This window comes from Oncorhynchus tshawytscha, linkage group LG31, assembly GCF_018296145.1.
Source record: "Oncorhynchus tshawytscha isolate Ot180627B linkage group LG31, Otsh_v2.0, whole genome shotgun sequence".
Classification (NCBI taxonomy): domain Eukaryota; kingdom Metazoa; phylum Chordata; class Actinopteri; order Salmoniformes; family Salmonidae; genus Oncorhynchus; species Oncorhynchus tshawytscha.
Window position 1 is genome coordinate 25,959,663 of NC_056459.1, and position 24,772 is coordinate 25,984,434.

General features: G+C 43.0%; 3 protein-coding genes and 1 long non-coding RNA gene across 11 annotated transcripts in view; 3 read left to right on the forward strand and 1 right to left on the reverse strand.

Moving 5' to 3' along the window:
• The window catches only part of hoxa3a (homeobox A3a), a 35,034-nt gene extending 24,590 nt beyond the window's left edge, over positions 1–10,444 (forward strand). For 5 of the 7 annotated variants that reach the window (XM_042309991.1, XM_042309995.1, XM_042309993.1 and 2 more), the window contains 3 exons: positions 814–874; positions 4,775–5,363; positions 8,728–10,444. In XM_042309991.1, coding sequence (XP_042165925.1) covers positions 4,892–5,363; positions 8,728–9,524 — 1,269 coding nt within the window. In that variant the 5' untranslated portion in view covers positions 814–874; positions 4,775–4,891 and the 3' untranslated portion in view covers positions 9,525–10,444. Of the gene's footprint in view, positions 1–260; positions 380–813; positions 875–1,471; positions 2,709–4,774; positions 5,364–8,727 lie in introns of those variants that run through there. The other 2 variants (XM_042309994.1, XM_024402361.2) reach the window with 2 other exon arrangements.
• Positions 5,237–16,252, forward strand: LOC112234294 (homeobox protein Hox-A2a). Of its 2 annotated transcripts, XM_042309996.1 has the most exons (3): positions 5,237–5,363; positions 14,281–14,482; positions 15,146–16,252. In XM_042309996.1, exons 2-3 carry the CDS (start codon positions 14,392–14,394, stop codon positions 15,913–15,915), a joined length of 861 nt encoding a protein of 286 aa, XP_042165930.1. In that variant the 5' UTR covers positions 5,237–5,363; positions 14,281–14,391; the 3' UTR covers positions 15,916–16,252. The 2 variants fall into 2 exon arrangements, with proteins under 2 accessions (XP_042165930.1, XP_024258130.1); XM_024402362.2 differs by lacking the exon at positions 5,237–5,363 and having other exon boundaries at positions 12,936–14,482.
• LOC112234301 lies at positions 10,322–12,534 on the reverse strand. Its single transcript, XR_002950879.2, has 2 exons — positions 11,903–12,534; positions 10,322–10,849 (listed from the first exon to the last, which is right to left on the reverse strand). It is a non-coding gene; the product is annotated as an uncharacterized LOC112234301 (long non-coding RNA).
• Positions 16,253–20,024: 3,772 nt separating the features above from the next.
• hoxa1a (homeobox A1a) lies at positions 20,025–22,843 on the forward strand. The gene is made up of 2 exons (XM_024402368.1): positions 20,025–20,748; positions 21,673–22,843. Exons 1-2 carry the CDS (start codon positions 20,133–20,135, stop codon positions 22,041–22,043), a joined length of 987 nt encoding a protein of 328 aa, XP_024258136.1. The 5' UTR covers positions 20,025–20,132; the 3' UTR covers positions 22,044–22,843.
• The last annotated feature ends 1,929 nt before the right edge of the window (positions 22,844–24,772 follow it).

The window sequence follows — 24,772 nt, forward strand, 5'->3', positions numbered from 1 at the left end:
TTAATTTGTGGTGTTATCCATGGGTTTTCTCGGGAAAGGATAAATCAAATTGAGGTCCATAAAAAGTTAAGAAAAGCTGTAGGGTTGTGCCGCTCCGCCAGGGAAACGAGGATATAATGGAAGACGGAGTGCCATCCAGGACCGCGCGGCCGCGCTGAGGTCATGGCGCTCGAGTGTGATTTATGGGCGCGGGGACATGGGGCAGCCGCTGCGCGAGAGCTAATGACTATTCGATCCAATTCCAATGGTGGAGAAAAATACACCCAAAAATAGAGAAGCTGTACAAAAGTGCAAGCTACTTCATTGTTTTCAGGATAGTTTTGTAATTTGTAAAAAATCATTTGAAAATTGAACGATACATCTGATTGTTGGTTTTAAGGTGTGTTATTTTTATTACTAGCCAAACATTTGGTTATTTCTGATAATGTGGATGATATGTCTTATTTAAAGAACATTAACTAACTTTGTTGCAAATGAACAAATATGACTACAACATGACACAATATTTCGGCTTTTTGAATAGCGGCTACATTTGCAGGACATATCACAATTCAACTACATTTGATACATTTGCGTTACTTCTTTTGTCGGTTAATGTTGTAGGAATTTATTGTTCAAAATTAAATTGATGGATTGTTACTTAATTTAATTATCTACTGTCTTGTAAAATATGGTAGGAAGCTACTATAGCATACATATTGTTCTTATCGATAATGATACGCATTTAAATGTTAAGTGTAATCTTGGACCTATAGGTTTATTAGGGAAAAAACAGTATGGCTCTAGTAACGTTCATTTACATTTTTCTTTCAGAATTTTGCGTAAATAAATCCCATCCATCCTACAGTCTTCACGAGATCCTGCCCTGCCATCGGTAAGTCCATATTATGTCCTTATCGATTTATGTTACAAATGCTTGATGGTCATATCCTTATTCAATTCTAATAAGTAGCACATAGACGCCTATTCCATTGCCCTCACACACATGCGTGTAGCATACACACACATCCATAGCCTGTAACTTATATTTCCTACAGCTTGTTGTGGTGATATGAAACGCCTGAGAGCAATAATTCGTTCTCTTCCACATGTCTTTTGTAGTCTAATTTGTCACTATAAAAACGATGGGGGGAATCGCACCTCTTGGAGAGGTGCCTTGCTCCTTTAAAATTAAATCCTTTCTCTGAAAACCATCAGCCTAGGCGTAGACTATAGACAACGCTTAACTTGCTGTAAACTTAGCAAAACGCTACTGCCAAAAAGCCCAACAATGTTTGATGGGTTGTATTCGTTTGTATTAATATCAATCTGCCTTCTGTTCCCACTATCTCCATGACATCTCAGCTCGTAGTTAGGACCCACATTAATGGAAATCACGACTCGGCATTTCGGCAAAACACAAAGGAGAAAATAATTATACCAAGTCATTATTCTGCCTTGAAAAAAAAAGGCAATGTCTGCTAAAAAAATATCCTCACACGTGAATATTTGTCCCACTCACCCTCCCACGCCGTCCGAATATTCTAGTCTATATCTTTTTACTGTGTGGCTGACTCTGTCCTTCCTTCCATCCATCCATCCTGCGGCCTCAGAAGACAAGAGAAGCAGTGCTCAAGACGTGTTTACTGCCTAGAGATACAAGAGGACATAAATATTGTTGCCTTGGCCGCAAACGTCAGCATTCACATGAAGAGGGATTCCCCATACTCTCTCGGTTTCTTTCTCCCCCTGTTTCTCTAGTCTCCCTCCTCTGTTTTCCCTTCTGGACGTGTAGCTCCTTTCCATTTTTCTCACCAAGAGCCTGATGGGGGGTCTTTCCCTGGGTTCATCCCAACCAAGGCTTTGATCTGCGGCGTCCCCTGTTCATTAACGCATCGTTTATTGATTTTTTATACCATTCAGGAAACATACATATTCCATCCTAGGAACTTTGAAATTCGTGAAATATTGCAACGAAAATAACCAAAACTCCCAGCACCATTCGTAAATAAAAGGCTTTATAGGCTACATAAAATGCTAAAATGTTGGTAATGGTAATGTGCTGTTGTCATCTGCTGTGCTGCGTAAATCTGTGTACTTATGTTATTCGATTCTGTGTGGAATAAATAACAACCAATGCCATAAAACACTTAGGGGATGGGTGTTCGTGGTTTTGTAATGCTATATTTTCCCCATACTACTTCATCACGTGGGGGAGGAGAGCCACACGATTTGAAGTGGCTTTCTGTGTTCAAGGCGCTAGTTCATTTGCATAATTGTTCTTGTCTATGGTGACGCTATGTTTCGGGGGAGTTCACTGGTCTGGTGATGTCTGCATGGTACTTGTGCACGTACTTGTACACATAGTCCAGCATAGCCTAGGTTTAATATTGGTATGAGGCATGGGCACTGCTCGAGCATGTGATAAGTTCAACGGTGAGGGCAGATAGCGCTTATCTGGGCGACCCAAGTGCTCGCGCCTGCTTTCGTAATCTCGGTTTACCCATCGACGTCGAATACAAAAAAAGGGAATTCGTTTCTTCTACACACAGAGCCAGTCGCCTCTTCCCTTTTCTGTTGTGGCCGATGAGTCCTGTATGAGCTAGGTGCAGGCGGGTCCTGCTGATTCTACCCCAGCTAAACTTTCTCTCTGGACTACTGTTCTGATCCATTTTGTCGTTGAATGAGAAATATTGCGTTGTGCTCTGCATTCGTCGTCAGAGGAAAAGGTAAGCAGGCCAGAAATCTCTCTCGGTTGTAAATGGCAGAGTTTGTGTCGCGCGGTGATTTATCACTGTATGACTTACATCTCGGTTCAGGAAGAGTTCACACACAACAGGCAGACAGATTTCTCTCTCGCGCGGAGCGGGGGGTTGAGCATTAGAAGGCTCGAGTCTGTCTTCCCTCTGTCTTCTCTTTTCTGCACTGTCTTTCTTGTTTGTACCGGACTATTTCTTTTGGAAATGCATCAAAAAGCGTTCTGATAGGTTTTCCAGATCATGGCTTTAAGAGCAGATGTTGTGATGGGATGTATAATTCATTTTCTTTCTACGGTGTGTTGAGGGCAAGAGGGTCTGGTTTTCAGACTGTTTTTTTTTGTCGTGGTGCATTGTCTGTAACGAGCGGTAGTTAACTAATTATCTATCAAATTTCTATGATTTTAAAATATCTTATAGGTCATAGTATATTAAGATAATGGTAATGTTTATGATTGATACGATTGATTTATTAATATCACTATTATTACAATTGCCCACAGTTAGTACTACATTGCAACAGCCTAATAGAGTAGTAATATATTTATTTTGAATAGAAATATAATTAATATCATACGTCACAAACCTTCTCCACTTTCACCGTTTTGTCATGAATAAATTCAGTCATTTGTTTGAATTAACTGTCTTTGGACTGCGATAACTATGCTATACAATGTGTTCCTATTTTCATTTAAGTTTCCACAATAGCCTACATTAATCTGCCTATGAACCTATCCCAGTCGCCAGTAGCTATGAAATTAGCTTCAGACTTGAAATAGTTTGTTACTTGATACTGCTGCATCAAATGACTCGTTTATGTTTAATCTCGTCTTTGTTTGTTTGTTTATAAACATAATGTCCATTCGGGTACCTTTAGAGCGGCTGTGGCAAAAGCGTTTGCCTATTGTTGCTTTATTAAGACTACAAGGCTTCAAAAATTAAGCCTGAAATCACTCTAACGAAAACCCAACTGTTTTATTTTACAAACTTGTGTATTGTACCCATTTGCCCACATCGAATAACTCAAATAAATACCTATCAATTCAATTGGATAGTATTTCAATAACTTCTCGTTGGATATGACCCTAGTTTGCCAACCTCAGCCAGTAGACTGCTAGCAGTGACTGGGCAGTCCTACTCATTGTAGCCACAATAGCTAGGCTTCTTCCTTGAGTAGCCATGTAGAAGGCTAGTAAAACCCTATAGTTCTAGGCTACATCCCGGATCTCTGTGTGCCTGATCGAGCCATAGCCTAGCTGTTCATCGGCCCGCTTTCTGCATCCCGCCAGCTACTGACCCCCATACATCACCGGGACGGGCGCCCGCGTCGACAGCAGCGACAAGAGCCATTATTATAGGCCTGCGAGGTAAAGTTCACGTCGTGGTCATGGAGATACGCGGATGCCCGCCCGGTTTTTCAGGTTTCCTCCTGGCCCTGTCATCCATCTTGGTTCTACAAAAATATGCAGCAAAAACTGGGGAATGTGGTTGTTTATGCTTTTAGCCCAGACAGAGATTTCAGCCAGGTGGTTGGGCTGGGGTAGACTATAGCACACCGCGTTGAGGGCTGGCCCGCGTATTCCGTCCAACGATTAGGCCTATGGGAGATTGAGGTGTATTTTTTTAGGTGCAATTTAGCTAACAAATAATAATAGTACATGTAATATAATAAAGCCTAATGACAACCTTTAGCCTTCTGACCTTGTACACAACATAGGCCAATCGTTTTGTGTTCTATAACTAACCTGTTAAACTGTCTTTTCTCATTTCATTTTGGCACCATTATTAATATGGCACAATTGGCTATATGTTTTTATAAAATTATTTATTTTGATACAGTTGGTGTGCCGTAAGTGCAGGTGGTGATATGAGGTTTGTGCATGCTTTTGTGCCCTGTATTGTTAACAGAAGGTAAATGATAATAGCAAGAGAACTGTTGTCCCTATCTTGCCTCCATAGTCGCTGGTGTCAGCCCTGTATTGAAAAGTAAGATGGATCGCCACCATTTCTTCTCCTCACGGTGCTTCTTGTAACCCTAGGTTCACCCGAGGAGGCCATTGGCGGAGAGGCGTCACGTGACCAAGGGGTGCCAATGTTATTCTACAAGGGTGTCAAGACCCTGTCAGTTTCTGAAATAAATATTGGGAAACGGCGAGATGCAAAAGGCAACCTACCTCGACAGCTCCGCAATTTACAGTGGCTACCCGTATCAAAGCGCAAATGGCTTCAGTTATGACGCCAATCAGGTTCAATATCCTCGGGCCTCTCATGTGGAAAGTGAGTACCATCGACCCGCCTGCTCCCTGCAGTCCCCAGACGGCTCGGTCGCATTGAAGAAGCCGGGGGAGATAGCAGAGAGCTGTGATAGGAGTACGGCCATCCAGGCTGCGCAGCCACCCGTCCTCACCGACAGCAATCAACCACAGGTGTCGGTGTCTGTCCCGCCACCCCCTCTCCAGTCACAGTCCCCTGGTTCTCTCAACCAGAACAAGAGCAACGGCTCCAGTCAAGCCGACTCAAATGGCTCCGTACACGGCTCGCCGACCTCCACCACCCGGAAACATATCTTCCCCTGGATGAAAGAGTCCCGTCAGAACCAGAAGCCTAAAACCAGTAGCTCCAGCTCAGGTATATGACCTAGACCCCCACTGCTGATGAAACACGTGATAAAATACACCTCATTATTCATGCGTAAACAGAAGAACCAACCAAGGTTACAATAGAAGGTTTGATTATGCTGCATACATTGATATTCTCAAACGTTTGCCTCACAACTGAACGAAGTATTGTTCTACCATTGTGATGTATTCTTTATTATCTATCCCAATCTTGTCCTATTACGCATACACTCCTGTGATGTCATATGGTTCTTCCATCATTATGCATTCCAGAGGCCTATTACGCATACTCCAATGTCATCTTAATATGTTGATATATAACGCATCCTTTATTACACATTATGATGTAGTCCTGTTCATTATAAATACTCCATTGTGATGCATTCCTCATAGTTTCAGGCCTTACTTCATGCACCATTTGTTGTCCGTATGCTCTAGCGTTGACTTGATGCTAGAATAAACATCACATATTGGCCCGGATCACACAACGTTGTGTGCAGGACAACAAACAAACACGCAAAAACAGCTGTTCCAATTTGTTCCATTGTTTTGATTACAGGAAGAGCCAGGGGATGGGGAGGAAGTTGTTTACCAACATGTAACCCAAAGTTCAAAGGTGCTTAAATTCCCATGGCCTTACCAAATCATATTGTCTCCATAGGCTATAGTAGGCCTATTTATGGCCACCTTTTGGGAATATATTTGGTGAGAAGTTAAATAAGTGGGGCATTCAGGCATCTAGAAGATCTAGTAAATCACATTTATCAGGAGTTTGTCAGGATGTCTGCCAAATTAATGCCAAAGGGACCTTTTCAAACCCGAGGCCTAGATTCAATCAGATCGAGCGTTTACCGGTTTTAGAAGACACCCGCATAGCGGATGGATGTTTTGGTGGTGTTGGAGGTGGAACTGCACTGGAGCCTTCAAATCGGTGAGCAGCTGCTCTTGCGATCATTGTCACGAAGCCACACCCACCCCACTCGAGTTAGAAGTTCAGACACAGAAAGTGTAGGCTGTATAGAAATAATGACGCTCAAATAGACGAATCATTAAACAAAATAATTAGTGTTTCTATCATCATAATGGAGGTGTAGATTACGTCTCACATTCCTGTGGTGGAACGTGTAAACAAGGCTGCATGGAATTTATGTTCATGAGAACTCCAGTGCAGCGAATGGCAATGTCTGTTTTAGGTATAATGTCAGGAGCCGCTCTAATGTAGGTCCAACTCTGACACGTCAAAACAGACGCTGTGCAGAAATCAGCTAAAGCTGATTGAATAGAAAAGTCTTCTAAAGCTTGCTTTTTACGCACAGGTATGAATATAATTCACAGAACCCTCAACCATATGCCAGTAATTCACAGAACCCTCAACCATATGCCAGTAATTCACAGAACCCTCAACCATATGCCAGTAATTCACAGAACCCTCAACCATATGCCAGTAATTCACAGAACCCTCAACCATATGCCAGTAATTCACAGAACCCTCAACCATATGCCAATAATTCACAGAACCCTCAACCATATGCCAATAATTCACAGAACCCTCAACCATATGCCAATAATTCACAGAACCCTCAACCATATGTCAATAATTCACAGAACCCTCAACCATATGTCAATAATTCACAGAACCCTCAAACATATGCCAATAATTCACAGAACCCTCAACCATATGTCAATAATTCACAGAACCCTCAACCATATGTCAATAATTCACAGAACCCTCAACCATATGCCAATAATTCACAGAACCCTCAACCATATGCCAATAATTCACAGAACCCTCAACCATATGTCAATAATTCCAATTACAGCAGTAGCTCTTGTTTGAAACAGTATAATTACTAAATGTTTTATTTGGATAATTATACATAATGATTATATAATGATTATAGCATGTTTCCTACCTTTTAAAGGTGTTTTATTAGGATTCCCATACTGCTCAAGCTAAAGCAGTATGGGGCGGCAGGTAGCCCAGTGGGTAGAGCGTTGGACTGAAAGCGTTTGGGAGATCGAATCCCGGAGCTGATAAGTTTCCAATCTGTCGTTCTGCCCCTGAACAAGGCAGTTAACCCACTGTTCCTAGACCAGTTAACCCACTGTTCCTAGACCAAATAAGAAATGGAAATAAGAACTTGTTCTTAACTGACTTGCCTAGTTAAAAAAAGGAACAATTAAAAAGCAGCCGCTTCTCTTCCAGGGGTCCAGGAAGCAGCAGTATAGTAGCCTCGTTTCTGAAACTGAGATGATGAAAATATTTCTCTCCTCAATTCTAAAAAAAAGAATCTAACTGGGCAAAAACTGGTTGAATCAATGTTGTTTCCAGATCGTTTCAACCAACAATTTAAATGTGATTCTCATTGAATCAATGTGGAAAACTCTTTAGATTTGCAAAAAGTTATCTACATGAGATAATTTTGTATTTTTTTCACCCAACTTTGAACCTAAATCAACATTTTTGGTTGATTTCATGTCGAATTCAAGTTAGTTGACAACTCAACCAAATGTAAATCTAAACTAAACTTTCAACTGCTGTCAGTGCCCAGTAGGAACATTGTGGCATGCTGCGTTCCTCTCGCTCAGCCTCTGGCTGTACAGTAGCTAGAAGTACAATTTATTATATGTTGGCAACATGCCACAAACGGTAACTAGACCAACACCTTGCTGTGCAGCGGCCGAGCCCCAGCCATTCAGCATGGTGAGACTCAATGGAGAAGGCATGGCGAGGTTTAGCTCATGCGCCTTGAGGAATACAGATGTTTGAATACAGCTCCAGTGAGATATAGGAGGTATTATAATGCACAGCACGGCTGTGTATGGATGTGGTCCAACAACCCTATCTAATCTTTCGTTTTCTCTCTCTCACACACACACACACACACACACACACACACACACACACACACACACACACACACACACACACACACACACACACACACACACACACACACACACACACACACACACACACACACACACACACACACACACACACACACACACACACACACACACACACACACACACACACACACACACACACACACACACACACAATTATAACCACTTTAATTTGGCTTTTGCGTAAAGCATAGCTGACACTTAAGAGCCGGCCTCAGCATGTATAGAGTCATAGTTAATGATATGTCTGATATAATTAAATTAGTAACATCCACAGTCTACTGGGACATCTCTGTTTTATCTGCATTTGTAGAACTCTTAATGATATGTGTATTTGAGTCGGTCCATGTGGAGAGACGTGTGTTATCAGCTATGTGTATCTTGTCACTCTGTGGGTCTTGTTCTTGTGCTTGCTGCTGGGGTTGGTTACTGATTGACTGTCTTCCTTTTCCTCTTCCGCGCAGTTGAGAGTTGCCAAGGAGACAAGAGCCCTCCGGGCGGGTCAGCCGCGTCGAAAAGAGCCCGTACGGCTTATACCAGCGCACAACTGGTGGAACTGGAGAAGGAGTTCCACTTCAACCGTTACCTCTGCAGACCCCGCAGGGTCGAGATGGCTAACCTGCTCAACCTCACGGAGCGGCAGATTAAGATCTGGTTCCAGAACCGCAGGATGAAGTACAAAAAGGATCAGAAAGGGTGCGGCATGATGCCCTCTCCCGGGGGACAGTCCCCTCGGAGCCCCCTCGGTCCATCTCCCAGTAGTGGGGGTGGAGGATACCTCACCTCTATGCATTCTCTGGTTAACAGTGTCCCCTATGAGTCCCAGTCGCCAACGTCTTACAATAAGCCCCCTCATAATGCATACGGTATGTCCACGTCATATCCTCCTCCCTTGAACAGCTCACTAAACAACTGCCCGCCCTCTCAGAAGAGGTATTCCGGGACTGGCGGCTCGCCCACGCCCGAGTATGACGCGCATCCTCTCCAAGGCAATGGGGGCTATGGGGCGCAGTTGCAGCAGGGCAGCCCTGTGTATGTTAGCGGAGGCTACATCGACTCGATGCCCAACAACGGGTCCTCCATTTTCGGCCTGACCCATCTCTCGCACCCGCCGTCCACACACATGGACTACAATGGAGCAATCACTATGGGCAATAGTCACCATCACGGACTGTGTGATCCGAACCCGACGTACACAGACCTTACGCCGCACTACTCTCAGGGAAGAATTCAGGAAGCGCCCAAACTGACGCATCTGTAGCCGGGATGCACCCCGGATCACTCCGCCCCATTGTCCTATACCTCCAGACCTACCATCGCTTTGTTCCTTCTCTTCTTCAGTAGCTTCTGACACCTTTTCTTTGTTTTACGTTTTGTTTTTTAAATAGTTGAATGTGTGAAGTAGGATAGGAAAGTAATCACTTTGCTTAAAATATGATGTCTATTTGCTATGGTGTCATTGTTCCACGCAGACATATTATCTGATATGACAAGCGCGGGGGCACAAATGCATAGGCCTATTTAATCTTTAACTTGTTTCTAAAAACAAAAATCAAACAGGGTATATGAACAAATATAATGGTATTCTTTTTGATGTGAATTTTTGTTATTTATCCACAGTTAAATATATGTTTTTGTGTTATTGTTTTGCATTTTGTTGCACTTGTGGAAGGATCCTTATAGGAATCATGTGCAGGGTTTTTTGAGACAAACACACACACACACACGAAGGTCTGGAAGCTCCAGCCTATGACCTACCCAAATTGTGTTCTGTTGGACTTTCAACATTTTATTTATTTTTGTTCTGACGTAATATGGAGTTCTTTAGTATTATTTAACCACCCTGTGCTCTTTGTATGTGGGGAGAAGGTTATTGGAAACAGACCTCTAGTTCTACCCCTTACCTGACGGCAGACAGACGACGGACAGACCACAGACAGACGACTCTCAGCAGCACATAATATGTTGGTGTTATTTTTCTTCGAGGAGGTATTTGATTTCTCTACGAATGTAAATCGTAAATCACGCAATCATGCAATAAGGTTGGAAGGAAGGACAGACATTAGAATTGTTTTTATTGCAAAAAAAAATATTTAAGATATTACCAAGTTTCTGTTTCAATGTCATTACATTCCATCCTGCTGCAGTTCGGTTAAATAAAGAAATGATTTTCAATATAAATGTATCTTTCAACCTTCATTTCGAGGGAATTTGAACGTAGAACACAATGGCACAAACTACAATAAGGAAGGAATAATAATAAGAATAATAGTAATAATAAACACCTTAATATCCCATAAATAGCCTAATTTGTGAGGTAGAAAAAACTGGTAGGACATTAGAGGGTAGACTATTTCATAAAAACAACAGTATCCCCATTATCTCATCATCTGTAATACCATTAATAATCTATAACATCATATTTAATTTGTAGTGACAATAAATCACGAAAACATTGTAGGCCTCTTGTTTTGTCTCCTCTAGCGCGTGGGCAACTCAGAAGCTCTTGCGGTGGCCTTGTTCCGCTCCTCCTCCGCATGGGCACATCCATAATAACAAAAGTTTCACGAGGATCTTCTGCAGTATCTGTTAGGATAAAATAGGTTAAATGAGAAACCGTTAGTGGGAAACGTTTGCTGATAGGCCTATATTCAATCACTATATTTTAGGTGGAACTGTTTCAAATGTATTATGGCGCTATAGGATGCATAAAATGGCCTGTTAAGCTCATAATTATAGTTATTTACAAATGTAAATGATGTAGATGAGACTTAATGAAGGGGGTGTAGTACAGGACATATGAATATTTGATTTATATGCTATCTGATGCAGCTAAATAGGCCTATGTGGGCCGCGGGATTCGCTGCTCACAATAATAATTATACAGGTTTAGAAGAAGCAAAAAGTAGTCAACATAATCTCAGCTGTTAATATTGTGCAATCACGTAAAATAAGTATGACAACTATAGCTTGTGTATGTCTCTCTGAAGACTAGCTTTAGGGAATGTGTACTTCAGTTTCCTTTGTTGTGGCACGCCCAAATTGAATTCACACATGTCTGAAAAAGAAAGCTGTTGTACATATAGAATAAAACGTATTTTCTATTGAATTAATTTGACTACATTCAAGTTTAGATTTTCAAACATAATTCAATGAGCATATTGATTAATTATATAAAGCAGGTCAATACAGACCAATAATGCAGAACACGATGCAACATTCAGTACCATGCACGGTGCACTATTTCCCTACCAATAATCGAAGACACGTACTTTACTAGTAAATTGATAGTTTCCCCTCAAATGCATTTCAGGATTATTGAAAAGTTTTACAAAAGCTGTACTCGAATTTATTTCCTCTAGAAAGATGACAAAATGACTGATATTATAGGGCAAGAGCTCTGTGATCCTGACATATGGTTAGCAGGGGAACCTAGAACAATTGGTCTGTCAGCATAGACTGAGCAGCTCTGGATCCAAAACACACACACACACACACACACGCACGCACGCACGCACGCACGCACACACACACACACACACACACACACACACACACACACACACACACACACACACACACACACACACACACACACACAGCATTGATTTGACTCATATGTAGGAGATTTTAACGCACCATAAATAACTTTTTGTTTTGAAAAAAAATGAATTGTTGTTCATTGTATTTCCATCCGTGGGAAAGGGGTCCTAAATCATTCCCTCAGAATAACCCTGTAAAAAATGTGTGTAGGTCGGAGTTGGGTTCACAGAAAGCCGCCACCCACTCCTTGCCTTGCAGACAAAGCCTATGCGTAATTCCCAAAAGCCATCCTTCTCCTCATCAGCAGCCCCGTCCTTTGCGTACTCTTCTCACCTCCAACAAACCCAAATGTTTGCTCCAACGAAAATATGGACGTTTGTAAACAAGCACAAATAAATTCCAGAAAGAAAAATGCAATGGAGATGTTGGTTTAGCCTACTCACGGTTACGCGCATTATCGCCCATCTGCTACATTTTCCTTGTATTTTTAATGTCTTAAAACACCCTTTAAGCGACAGAAAAGCTGTGATTGCAAACAGAAACGTGTTCTAATCTGAGTGGCCAGTGTTTCTCCTCGCTTCCTGGCTGCATTTGATCCAGGGGAGAGTTAGAAGCCTTAAATGTGTTCTGAGGGCACGAAGCTGTCAGACCTTTTAGCGAGTAAGATTGATCGCGCGCAGGCTTCCAGGATTCTTTGTTTGGTATATAAGCAATAAACTGAGCGAGGCCTACCACTTATTTTTCTCCTCTCTCCAACTCACTATTCCAGTTTTTTTTCTAAAGAAAACACATAGCTACTTCCTGGCTGTTTGACAAAAAACATCCCAAATGTGTCTTTCACAGATTGTACTGGACGTGCAAATGACCAAACACTGTGGGAGCTGCTCAGTCAATACACATGTCCTTCTACAGAATCTCCCTGCAATGTATTCGTTAAAATGACCTATTCCCATGGCAGGTTTGGTTTATACTGTGCAATAAAACAAAGGGGTATTAAAAATGTGTGAGAAAAAAGGATCAAATGTAAAGAGGATCATTTTCTCCATTCTTGCACTTGTTCACCCACCACCCACCACCCACCACCCACCACCCACCACACCTGGCCTCAGACGCCTTCTAAAACCTCCCATATCCGGCGAAAACCCGCAAGAGAAGCAGCATAAAGACCAGACCAGATTATTTTTTAGAATATCGGTCAACCTTACTTTAGTGAACCCGGGAGCACTATGCAGAGTGGTGTAAGTGCTGTCTTTTATAGAGGTAGAGAACGAGTAACGGTTCCCAAAGCATTGTGGACTAAAGTGAAGCAGAACATGATTGGTATGCAGATGCACAATTTGCTGAATTTGACATTTGAAATATCTTTTTTTTGCATTAGGTTCGTATCATTGTATAAAATCCGATTGATAATACATACACCACTTGTATAGCGTGTGTGTGCGCGCGCGCGTGCGTATAGGCTATTTGGGTATTTGGGTGTTATGCACAATATTTCACTTCTTCATGTGTAATGAATGTATTGCACACTAGTGGGTGACAGTAACATGGCATCGTAGTGAGCATTAGCCACAATAAGTATGACTCTAAGTTCCCAGTTGTGTGTATCAATGTATGAGCCTTGCCTATATAGCCCATAGATGCTTGTATTGAACAGAACGTCTATGAACACAGTCTATATGGTTAGTTCTACCGCTTTGGAACACATTGGATTGTTGGGTCTTGTTTCTGTCAGGAGCCCTCAGTATTAGTTTTTGCGGTGTGTTTTCCCTGACGGAACTCTACATGAATGGCTAAATTTGCTAATGACCACAGGCATAGCATGTAGCTAGCTATTGGCGTGATTTGCGTGATTTGCGTGGCGCGGGGCGTTCTCTATTGACATACTCAACACCAGAAAAGAAGAGTGCACGAGCAAGTGTAGCTACTTCCCTGTCACAGCGCGCAGGCGGCCATTCTAAAAACACATTTATAGCTTAGTGGAGTTGACTGGGGGGGTTAAGGGACGAGACAAAGGTGTAAATAAAAACAGCCTTCCCCGCATAGACGAGGCGTTCTTTACCAGAGTTTTTAGATCAATCAAGCAGACAGTGGCTTCTTTTGATTAAACCCCAAATTGTCATTGGGCAGAAGTAATCATGTGACAGGCAGTTCGTTCCAATTTCCACCTTGTCTCCATGAATTCAATAGTTTAATAGCAGCTCGTTCACCATACGGCCGTAATCAGTGAATTTGAAAAAAGTATATCTTTCTCATTGAGCCGCGACAAATAAAAATACACGCAGCAAACTTTCCCCGGCTCGCAGTGACCGGAGATGAATTACGAATTCGAGCGAGAGAGCGGTTTTATCAATAGTCAGCCGTCGCTTGCTGAGTGCCTGACATCTTTCCCCCCTGTCGGTGATTCATTTCAAAGTTCATCAATCAAGAGTTCGACGCTTTCACGCTCGACACTGATTCCTCCTCCTTTTGAGCAGACCATTCCCAGCCTCAACCCGGGAAGCCACCCGAGGCACAGCCGGCCCAGACTCAGTCCGGATGGATGCTGCCCGCTGCCCACCGCCTCCCTACCCCCGGAATACCCCTGGATGCGGGAGAAGAAAGCCTCCAAGAAGAATCACCTGCCGACTTCCACGGCGACAGCCATAACGACTGGACCTGTATGCTTCTCCCCGAAAGGTGGGTGGTTTTTATGGGGCAATTTAAAGTGTCGAGATGTTTATGCAGAATGCACGTTCTAAGCACCTGAAGGAGTGGTAATAGGCTAGTCATTACCAAGTTGCATATTCGACATTAATTTCCTGTTCACAATTACGCATTGGGATCAACATATTTTTTTACTCTACTTCCCCTAAAAGTTTGGGAAAAGGTAAGTAATTTAAAATCATGTATTTGATTTCCACGCTGTCCTTCCTCGCCGAGCAGTGCCAGAGTTCTGATGTGTGACAGTAATGAAGAGTGATGGACTAGTGTTGCGGTGCGGGGCAGCTGGGGCATTCATTAGTATATCAGCTAGCCTACACCGGCCTGGACTACACTACCGCTTTCTCTCTCTGCTGTATTTTGAGGGGAAATTAGGTACATATGGTGCACTATAGGACTTAGTGTAATAGTGTGCATTTATTTATCAATATCCATATTGCAATAATATTTGTGGGTAAAGGGATGCATTGGGTGCTGCTCTGACTGAGCGGCCATTTTACTGAAGTGGCCACTGTGTGGAATAGGCTACTTACTCTCTGGTGGTTTGTGTCTATTCGGGCGTAATATGTGAATTATCAAGTAATTGTTGCTCATGTTGAAATGCTTCTTAATCTTATGGTTTATGTGCTGCTGTTTCAGGCTCCCCAGAGATTCTAGAAAGTGGAGGAGGAGGGGGAGGGGGCTCCCGGCGGTTGAGGACTGCATACACCAACACACAGCTCCTGGAACTGGAGAAGGAGTTCCACTTCAACAAGTATCTGTGCCGACCGAGAAGGGTGGAGATAGCCGCACTGCTGGACCTCACCGAGCGGCAGGTCAAAGTGTGGTTCCAGAACCGCCGGATGAAGCACAAGAGGCAGACCCAATGCAAGGAGAACCACAATGGCGAAGGGAAAGGACTGAGCGCCGGGGACGGAATCCAGAGCAACGACGAGGAGGATGATGGCTCGCTGTTTGAGCAGAGCCTCAATAGAGTGACCGAGGCCCTTATGGAAAGAGAGGCCTGCTCCTTTCAGCATAACTCGCTGAGCTCTTCCCAGCAGCTCCAGAATGTTGGTCCGCACAATGGCGAGGCCCAAAGTTATACAGTTTCGCCACTAAGCAGCAATGACAAAAATCTGAAACATTTCCTCAACCCGTCACCCACTGTTCCAGGCTGCGTGCCAACAATAGGCTCCGGCTCTGCAACTGGCCCGGACAATGGTGGTAGTCCCGCCGCCCTGGACGTCTCAATACACGACTTCCAAGTATTCTCCTCGGATTCTTGCCTTCACCTCTCCGATGCCGCTTCGCCCAGTTTGTCAGAATCCCTGGACAGCCCCGTGGACAATCTGGACATATCTACGGACAGCTTCTACTTTTTCTCGGAGTCACTAACTACAATCGACTTGCAACATCTGAGCTATTGAAATCAATCAAAAATAGAACAAGACTTTCAAACCGGAACATTTAAAGAATTCAAACTCTGGTTTAACTATGAATTTAATTTTGGTGGTTGTTTTAGGCCTATATGATCGGCACATTTTATTTTTATTGATTAATTGATTAGTCGGTTAATTCAAGGTAAGAGTCTGGACAAATATACAGTTGTGGCTTGTAATTACAATAACAAATTGATTTCTCAAGATGCAATTTGTGTAAAGGTGCACAATAATATGAATTCTGGTAATTGTATTTTTGTATAGCTTACAATTCCATGACTATTTTTGTTAGAAATAAATCTGACTTACCATAAGGAAATTGCAAGATTGTGTACAGTTATTATTATCCAAACCGTTTTATGAAGTGTAAAGTGTAATTTGGATCAAATATATATTTGTCCAAAAAATAGAAAGGAGGAATAACCAATCGATTAAATGTTAATTAGTTAATCCTGAATACAAATTTACTATCGTTAATTTGCAAGTCAAAATAGTCTGATGAAAGCAGGCCAATATAGCCTGATCTCTGAGTATGAATTCTATAGTAATTCTAATAAATGCCTGGTTTATATTATATTGTAAGCATAACATTTCCTGGGATAAAAAATAACAAACACAAATCTTCATCGATGAGGTTTAATAATCTCAATGCACCAATTTAGAGCCATTGAGATTGTATTCTGTTTATGTTCATTTCAAATTAGCACCTTTAAAATTATTTTCACAGATTTAAATAGCGGTGGAATTCGAGAATTAAGTTTATATTAGTTCAATTTTTTTTGGAATAAAAACATCATCTTACAATTTTGAATCAGAAACTATTTAGAAAACTTTTCTGGTCCAATTTCATGTAACTCAGAGGCGATTATACAACAGACTCCATAAGCTTACCTACTACAGTATATTTTGAATAAATGTCCTCTTTTACTTGCTCTGGTTGTAAAGTTAGTAGAATTGTAAACATGGTAGGCTAGCAATAGCATGGCTCCCTGTAGTGCGAGCTCCCAGTGCTGGGTGCATGGGGAGGCAAATGCTCGGGCCATGTTTCCCGAGCTCATAAATCAAACCCCGTCATTAATAAGAATGGCATCAAAGAGACCAATTGTGATGTATAACGCACAAATAAAATGTTTTTGTATGGGATTCGCAATTCGAAGCCAAAAATGCGGAAGCTTTGTAGGCTTTTGGTAATAATTCATTTTTATAGCTGTTCAAATACAGCGCGCGGGCTCTCCAAGCGTGCAGGGAAGCGGGCAGCAGAAGCATGTCACCCCTCGTTCTATAAGTAGCCTATTTCAAAACAGGCTGCTGCAGGCCTATACATTAGTATTCATTTTAAACTTTTTACATTTTCTAAAAATAGCTCTAATGCATTTAATGATTGGGGAACAGTGTAGGCCTATGCCAAGAAATACATTTGGTTAAATTGAGATTTTCATAAGAATAATCTATTAGGGCAAAATGGCTTTCGGCTATAAATGTGTTTTGTTCTTGCAGAAATATATTTATCCACAGTCTTGGAGAAATGTGTGTATTGACCATTTTACTGTGGAAGTTGTATGAAATTTGAGTAGAATTATTACATTCCTACACCACTCAACATGCTTATGCTTGTGGGCATACTAACCACCGGTTGCTACATAGCATGGATCGATCATAAAACGTATCATTGCAAAGTTAAGTGCATAGTCTTATTACATTTAACTGGAGTGACGTTTAGCCAATATTTAACTTCCTAAAAACAAACTGGCAGTGGGCGTGTATAGGCTATGCACATAATCAAGAGGAAAGCTGCTATATAAGCCTAGGCTATACAACTCTGGTCCAACGTGGGCTTTCCTTTCCAAAGGCTGGTAACGAAATCATTCCGAAACAATGCGCCTTTTCTCTCCCCATTCCATGTTCGCACAAAGCGTATTCTGGAACGTTCATGGCCTGGGGAAGAGATTCAATGCTGCGCCCACGCACTACTAGGGGCTAGGCTGTGTGCGCCGTTGTAGAGAGAGAGAGATGATGAAGGGAGAAAATGGAAGAGTAAGGAAGGAGTGTGATACTTTCTTGCATTTCTTAGAATTAAGAGTCTTGTAGTGTCAGTCCGTTTTTATGCTAAATGTAAGATAGGCCCTATCAGCGTTCATACGGGTTGTGCTCTAGAAGCTCAATGTGAGCTAATCTACTACCGCGGGGGAAATACTGCTGAGAAGGAAAATAGGCTATTGTAAGAATGACCGACACTAGGCCATACAGTCCTCTCATCATCCAGTAGGGGCGCAAACCCCTCTCCCCCTCTTCTCACTCTACCCTCGTCCTCTCTCTGTCTTTGTTAATTAAAGTGTGAGTGTGATATGTGCCCTTCTGATATGTGTCTATCTGTGTGCGATAACAATGATCATACAGTTCAGCTTGCAACTGATTTTGAAACATCATGTCACATGTCTTTGTGACGTTATATAAAAACATACTTTGTGACTATGATGGAGCCTATATGACTTGGGTTTTGTGTGTGTGTGTGTGTGTGTGTGTGTGTGTGTGTGTGTGTGTGTGTGTGTGTGTGTGTGTGTGTGTGTGTGTGTGTGTGTGTGTGTGTGTGTGTGTGTGTGTGTGTGTGTGTGTGTGTGTGTGTGTGTGAGAGAGAGAGAGAGAGAGATATGCTATGTGCCCACTGCCCACAAAATTAGGTGGAAACTGAGCTGCACATCCTAACCTCGTGTCAAATGTATGAGCATAATTCCCTCAGATTACACAGACCCACAAAGAATTTGAAAACAAATCTAATTTGGATAAACTCCCATATATACTAGGTAAAATAACACAGTGTGCCATCACAGCAGAAATATGTGTGACCTGTTGCCACAAGCAAAGAGCAACCATTGAAGAACAAACCCCTACTTGAATAACTATTTGTACATTGTTACAACACTGTCCATAGCCAGTAATATAACCTTTGACATGTCTCTATTCTTTTGAATCTTTTGTGAGTGTAATGTTTACTATTAATTTCTGATGGTTTATTTCACTTCTGTTTGTCATCTATTCCACTTGCTTTGGCAATGTAAACATGTTTCCCATGCCAATAAATTCCTTTGTATTCAATTGAGAGAGCTTAGCACCAGGACTGGGAGTACCAGTCACCCTATATTTTACCCTTTCTCTGCAACAGTATATTTCATCAACATTCATTTCTCAAACGGTCTAATCAAGCAGCAGTTTCTCCTCAGGCTGTAGGAGCCTTACAACACAGACCTCACAATATTAAATCAGCTGATCACTTGATCACGAGAGGAACCTACACTGTAGACTGGCCTTTGGAGCAACACTATTAAAACTGTGTCACTATGATTCTTGGTGATGGGTCAACTCTGTGGTCTTCAAATATCATCGCGGGGCTCAGCTAGCCTGCCTCAAAGAAATCTAAACCCTACAATGCCTCTGTCCCTCTATCAACGCAGAGATGAGGTCAAACGACGGGGAAGTCCTTGATACATAAGTGATGTATACAGACCCCAATCTAGTGAAATAACATAATGCACGTTGAATCCTGTTGAATAGGCCCACGGGTATGGTAAGTTGCAGTTGAGAGGGACTCACGTCTCCATGCCAACCAGCTGATGATATTAACACAGTCTCTTATCTCTCTCTCTCTCTCTCTCTCTCTCTCTCTCTCTCAAAATACATTCAGTTATGTTTCCATATCCCCCTGTTCATCTTGAAATGCCACCTTACCTCGTGCATACTGAAGAAACAGAGTAGGTCATTTTCCTGGAGGGTCTGGGATAGCCTATAACTATTCTCCAGACAGTCATCCGAGCAGGGCAGGCTATAGAGTGGATGCCGTATTTGCTGTTCCCCGCTCTACATGCGACCTGAGCGCTGTCTGCGGTGTCTGCCTCCGGGCTCATTGTTTGCTCGGCCAATACATTAGTGCCGAAGCACGTCACCTTGATCGACGAGCGCTTGGAATTTAAATACCCACTCAGACACCAATCTGTCACAGCTAAGGGGACAGGGCCAAGCAGCTCACTGGCTGACCCGGTCCACGTGACCACCCACCGTTTCATTGATATCGCCCTGTGTTACCCCCTCCCTTATCTGATAAGGCAGGGAACCGGTAAGGTGGCACGGTCACCCAGGGTGAGACAAGGAGAGATTCATCAGAAGACCGGGCCTTTTGTGGACGGTCTCAGTCCCGCTGAGACAATGCTACAATGAGCAGCTTCTTAGATTACTCTGTGATGAGCGGCGACGGCGGGTCCTGCTCAGTCAGGGCTTTCCACTCAGACCACGGAATTACTACATTCCAGTCCTGCGCAGTCACCGTGAACAACTGTGGGGCGGATGAGCGCTTCATGCCCAATAGGTCTTCCCCGGATGGCATCCCTCACCAAACGGGGTCCTACCAGACTCCTACTGGCTCTCTGGGTTTAGCCTATGGGGCCCATCCTGCCTGCGGCTCGGGCTATGGACCCCAGGGCTTCTGTGCCACCTACAACCATTACGCACTGAACCAGGAAGTGGAGTCGGCCACGGGTTTCCCCCAGTGCGCCCCATTAATGTACTCCGGCAACATTTCCTCGTCCATGGTACCGCAGCATCGCCAAGGTTACGGGGGAGCGCCGCTGGGTCAGCTCCAGTACGCTCACGCCACCTATGGTGGCGGGCACGAGCAGGCGAACCTGCCTCCTTTCTCTGGGTGCTCAAACCCGCTGTCACCCCTGCACGCGGCCCACCTTGACTCGTGCTGCTCGCCCCTGTCCTCCGAGAGCGCCTCCAACGCACAGACCTTCGATTGGATGAAAGTGAAGAGGAACCCGCCCAAGACAGGTGGGTGCCGTACCATGCATAAGTTGACAGATGAATGCACCTCTCATAAACCCAAATGTAGAGTGTGAGTAATAGATCGATTGGCCGCCTGTTATTATTGGAACAGGTGTAGTAAAGACAGATTTTGGAGGAAGTAACCCAAGAGCAGAGTGGAGGATGAAGGTTTGGCCATTGCAGTTTCAAATAGATATGATTTCACAATGACACGCTGACACAACACCACAATGTCATGGCAGCCATTCTGACGCCACATAGATCGTATCCAAATTACGCATGGTGAGTGACATTATGGAACGCTTCTTAGATGCAACAACAGGGCATTCAGTTCTATGGTATTCAGCTCTCAAGTTGGCCAAACTCTCCTTTAGGACGTGTTTTGAAGTGTTGGGCCATATATAATTACCAGTTGTAAGCCTGAGTTGTAGGCCTGGTAAGCTATTGGTATGGTGTCTGGTTTGTCTTGGGTGTGATATCTGGAATGCATGGAACATTTTGGGGTGTTGGAGAAAGTGGACATCTAAGCAGGCATCTAATACCCACGCATGACGCGTGAAAACGGTGATGAACTGTTTGCCTTTCGTAAAATATTGAATACAAAGTAACGAAGCATTCCACTGATGTCATCATAAGTGATTTGAGCATGCATGAAAGGTTGAATGCGTGAAGATTAACATGTCACAAAGTAATTGTGGCAATGTTTACATTGTTGTGCATTTGAACATATACATTTGAACTACTTTTAGTTATGTTAACTTTTAAACCATTGTGCGTCAAAATGACAGTACCTTTCCAAACATGTGTGCGTGGCACACGGTTTCTAAGGATCATAGGTTGGGAGAAATGTGTCAGTTCTCCAACTTCCTTGGCCTTTATTTAGTCCTGACCTCCAGGTAGCCCTCATGTTCTCCCTTCATTCCTCTACAGGCAGATCAGGGGAGTATGGCTATGGGGGGCAGTCCAACACCGTCCGGACCAACTTCACCACCAAACAACTCACCGAGCTTGAGAAGGAGTTCCACTTCAACAAGTATTTGACCCGCGCGCGGCGCGTGGAGATCGCGGCAGCGCTTCAGCTGAACGAGACTCAGGTCAAAATCTGGTTCCAGAACCGCCGGATGAAACAGAAGAAGCGCGAGAAGGAATGCCTGCTGCCCACCAATGCCGCAGTGTCAGACCCGAGGGATAGCTGCCCGGAAAAAGCAGCCGGATCTGAGAAGTCCCTCTCCGCCCCCTCCACCCCATCTCCAGCCTCTTCAACAGTGTCCTCTGGGGTTGACCCATACTCCTCCAGCTAAAGAATCCTTGCCGCGTGGCAACGGTCTACATATAGTAAATATAATATACAAGTCCTAATTCGGATAGGTTAAATTAATTTGAACAAGGTAAATATAAAAATGTATGCACTACTTGGTGAATTTTGAGACAATGAGATTGGGCTATTGTCCTGGCTACGTGGTTCATCTATGGTGTGTTGTAATTTGTGGTTTAAACAGGGTAACACATCTGACCAGTTCATGGAGTTGTGAGTTCAAATCTGTCAGATTTCTATTCCAATTGTTCGTTCATGTGTAGAGTAATCATAGTGCACATGGGATACTTTCCCAAGTCAAATGCTGCAGAGTGTACCATTGCTCCACAACGAGCTGGATTTATAACCTACACAAGCTGCACAACGAAACAAATACCTCATGTGTGCCAGATTGATTCATTAGACAGTGCAGCACTACTTTCGCAGACTGTTTGCACTAGGAGTTGTGTTTTACGCACAATCAGCCAGGAGAACTCTTATGTGTGGAATCACTGCTGGCACATTCTTAGAATACCTCCCGAATCATTTTCAAACCTGTGTTTCCGGCCTGTGTTTGTACTATCCTAGTGTCGCGAGTGTCAATCTGAATGTATTGTGTGAGGTTTGCATGATACGCCAAGCTTTCATGTAGCCTATACTTGATTGGACACTGAGTTTTATCAGTTTGGAGACCGATGATGACGTATGTCTTATAAGGCTTGTCTGTTACTATTTATTCGAGCAGAGCACATGTAAAGGGTTTTTCAGCGCGATGTTTACGGGTCAAAATATGTGTATTAAAGTGCTTTTGCCTCTACGACATTTTCTGGATGTATGTTTATTGTGGCTAAAAGGATGATCATAGGCCTTTTTTCTCGCCATGCATGACCAAGCATTCAAATTTGGATCTCTCGTCAAAATGGAACAGAGCCCATTTCTGTCAAAGGAGACCCGTGCAAAGTGGAAGACATGACCCATATGCCCCTAGATGCTACTACAATAGTGTTATTCTTATATGATAGCATTGCAAGTGTACCTGTATACAGGCCTCTGAGAATGACCCGACTATAGTAATCGACTACAATACAATAGTTTAAGGTTTCTCATGTCCGAAGTTCAACGTCATTATCTCTCCAGCATAGGGCTTTATGTGTTCCAGTTTAAACGTTGTCAGTGCATGCAGCCGTGCGCACTCCCGTCCCATGGGTTAAAGCATTATTGGCATAATAAAGGCATGTTTTTCCACGGAAGGGAGGAGAGCGCAGACGTCAGTGGCATTCGCGATGACAACCTTATCGAGCTGCTGGCTTATTGAAGGGACAAAAAAGGTAATAGATTAAAACATCGAGAGGAGGATATTGACAAGGATGAGCCCCTCTGCTCCTATCATTTTCGGTGTGTCTGTCAGGCTCCTCAAGGTACCAGAGATGTGTGGCATCTCCCCCTGACGGCATAAGGCTGGGAAAGGTGTGGAATACGTCAGAGCGGATGCTCTAGATCCACGGTTGAATATGGGCAGAGACTTGGCTTCGGCAGTACATAAGGTACAGGTACAAATATCGCAATGTGCTAGATGACGTGTCAAGTACCAACGGTGTGCGATGGGAGTCATGCGCTTTCGGATCCCCTGTCCACATTGAGAAGGACAAATAGAGGACAGATGTAGGCCTATGTCCATTGATCTATTAGATAGATGTAGGCCTATGTCCATTGATCTATTAGATAGATGTAGGCCTATGTCCATTGATCTATTAGATAGATGTAGGCCTATGTCCATTGATCTATTAGATAGATGTAGGCCTATGTCCATTGATCTATTAGATAGATGTAGGCCTATGTCCATTGATCTATTAGATAGATGTAGGCCTATGTCCATTGATCTATTAGATAGATGAGGACTATGTCCATTGATCTATTAGATAGATGTAGGCCTATGTCCATTGATCTATTAGATAGATGTAGGCCTATGTCCATTGATCTATTAGATAGATGTAGGCCTATGTCCAATAAATACAGAGAAATGTCAATGCACGTGGTCATACGGGAAGATGAGTGTCTGTCATAATGACTGGAGAGTATTTTTAAATCTTTATTTAACTAGGCAAGTCAGTTAAGAACAAATTCTTATTTTCAATGATGGCCTAGGAACAGTGGGTTAACTGCCTGTTCAGGGGCAGAATGACAGATTTGTACCCCCCCCCCTCTCTCTCTCTCTCTCTCTCTCTCTCTCTCTCTCACACACACACTCACACACACACTCACACACACACTCACACACACACACACACACACACACACACACACACACACACACACACACACACACACACACACACAAATCAAAGGATTACGGTAGGACTACTTGTGCTTCATCTCCCATTAGCGATGTTGAACCAAACAATCATAAAACACAGCGGACCTATATATTTTCAAATGTTGACTGGGTTTAGCGTGTATTATTTGGACACACGTGGGCTGGTACTTACACCTTTATTGTTCCTCATTTCAATAGCTTCCATTGAGGAAAATAAATATATGAATATGATATGAAAATAAACCAAAATAGTAAGCCAATTCACCGTCCTCACCACTCTCACACCGAACACACCCACAGTTCCATTAACCTGCCTTTTTCTTTTATATTTTGAATTTGGATTGCAACCATTGGAAAGTGGCAAAAGCAAATATTGGTATGAATTGGATGAGTTTCAAGCTGCCACAAAACAGTAAGTTTAC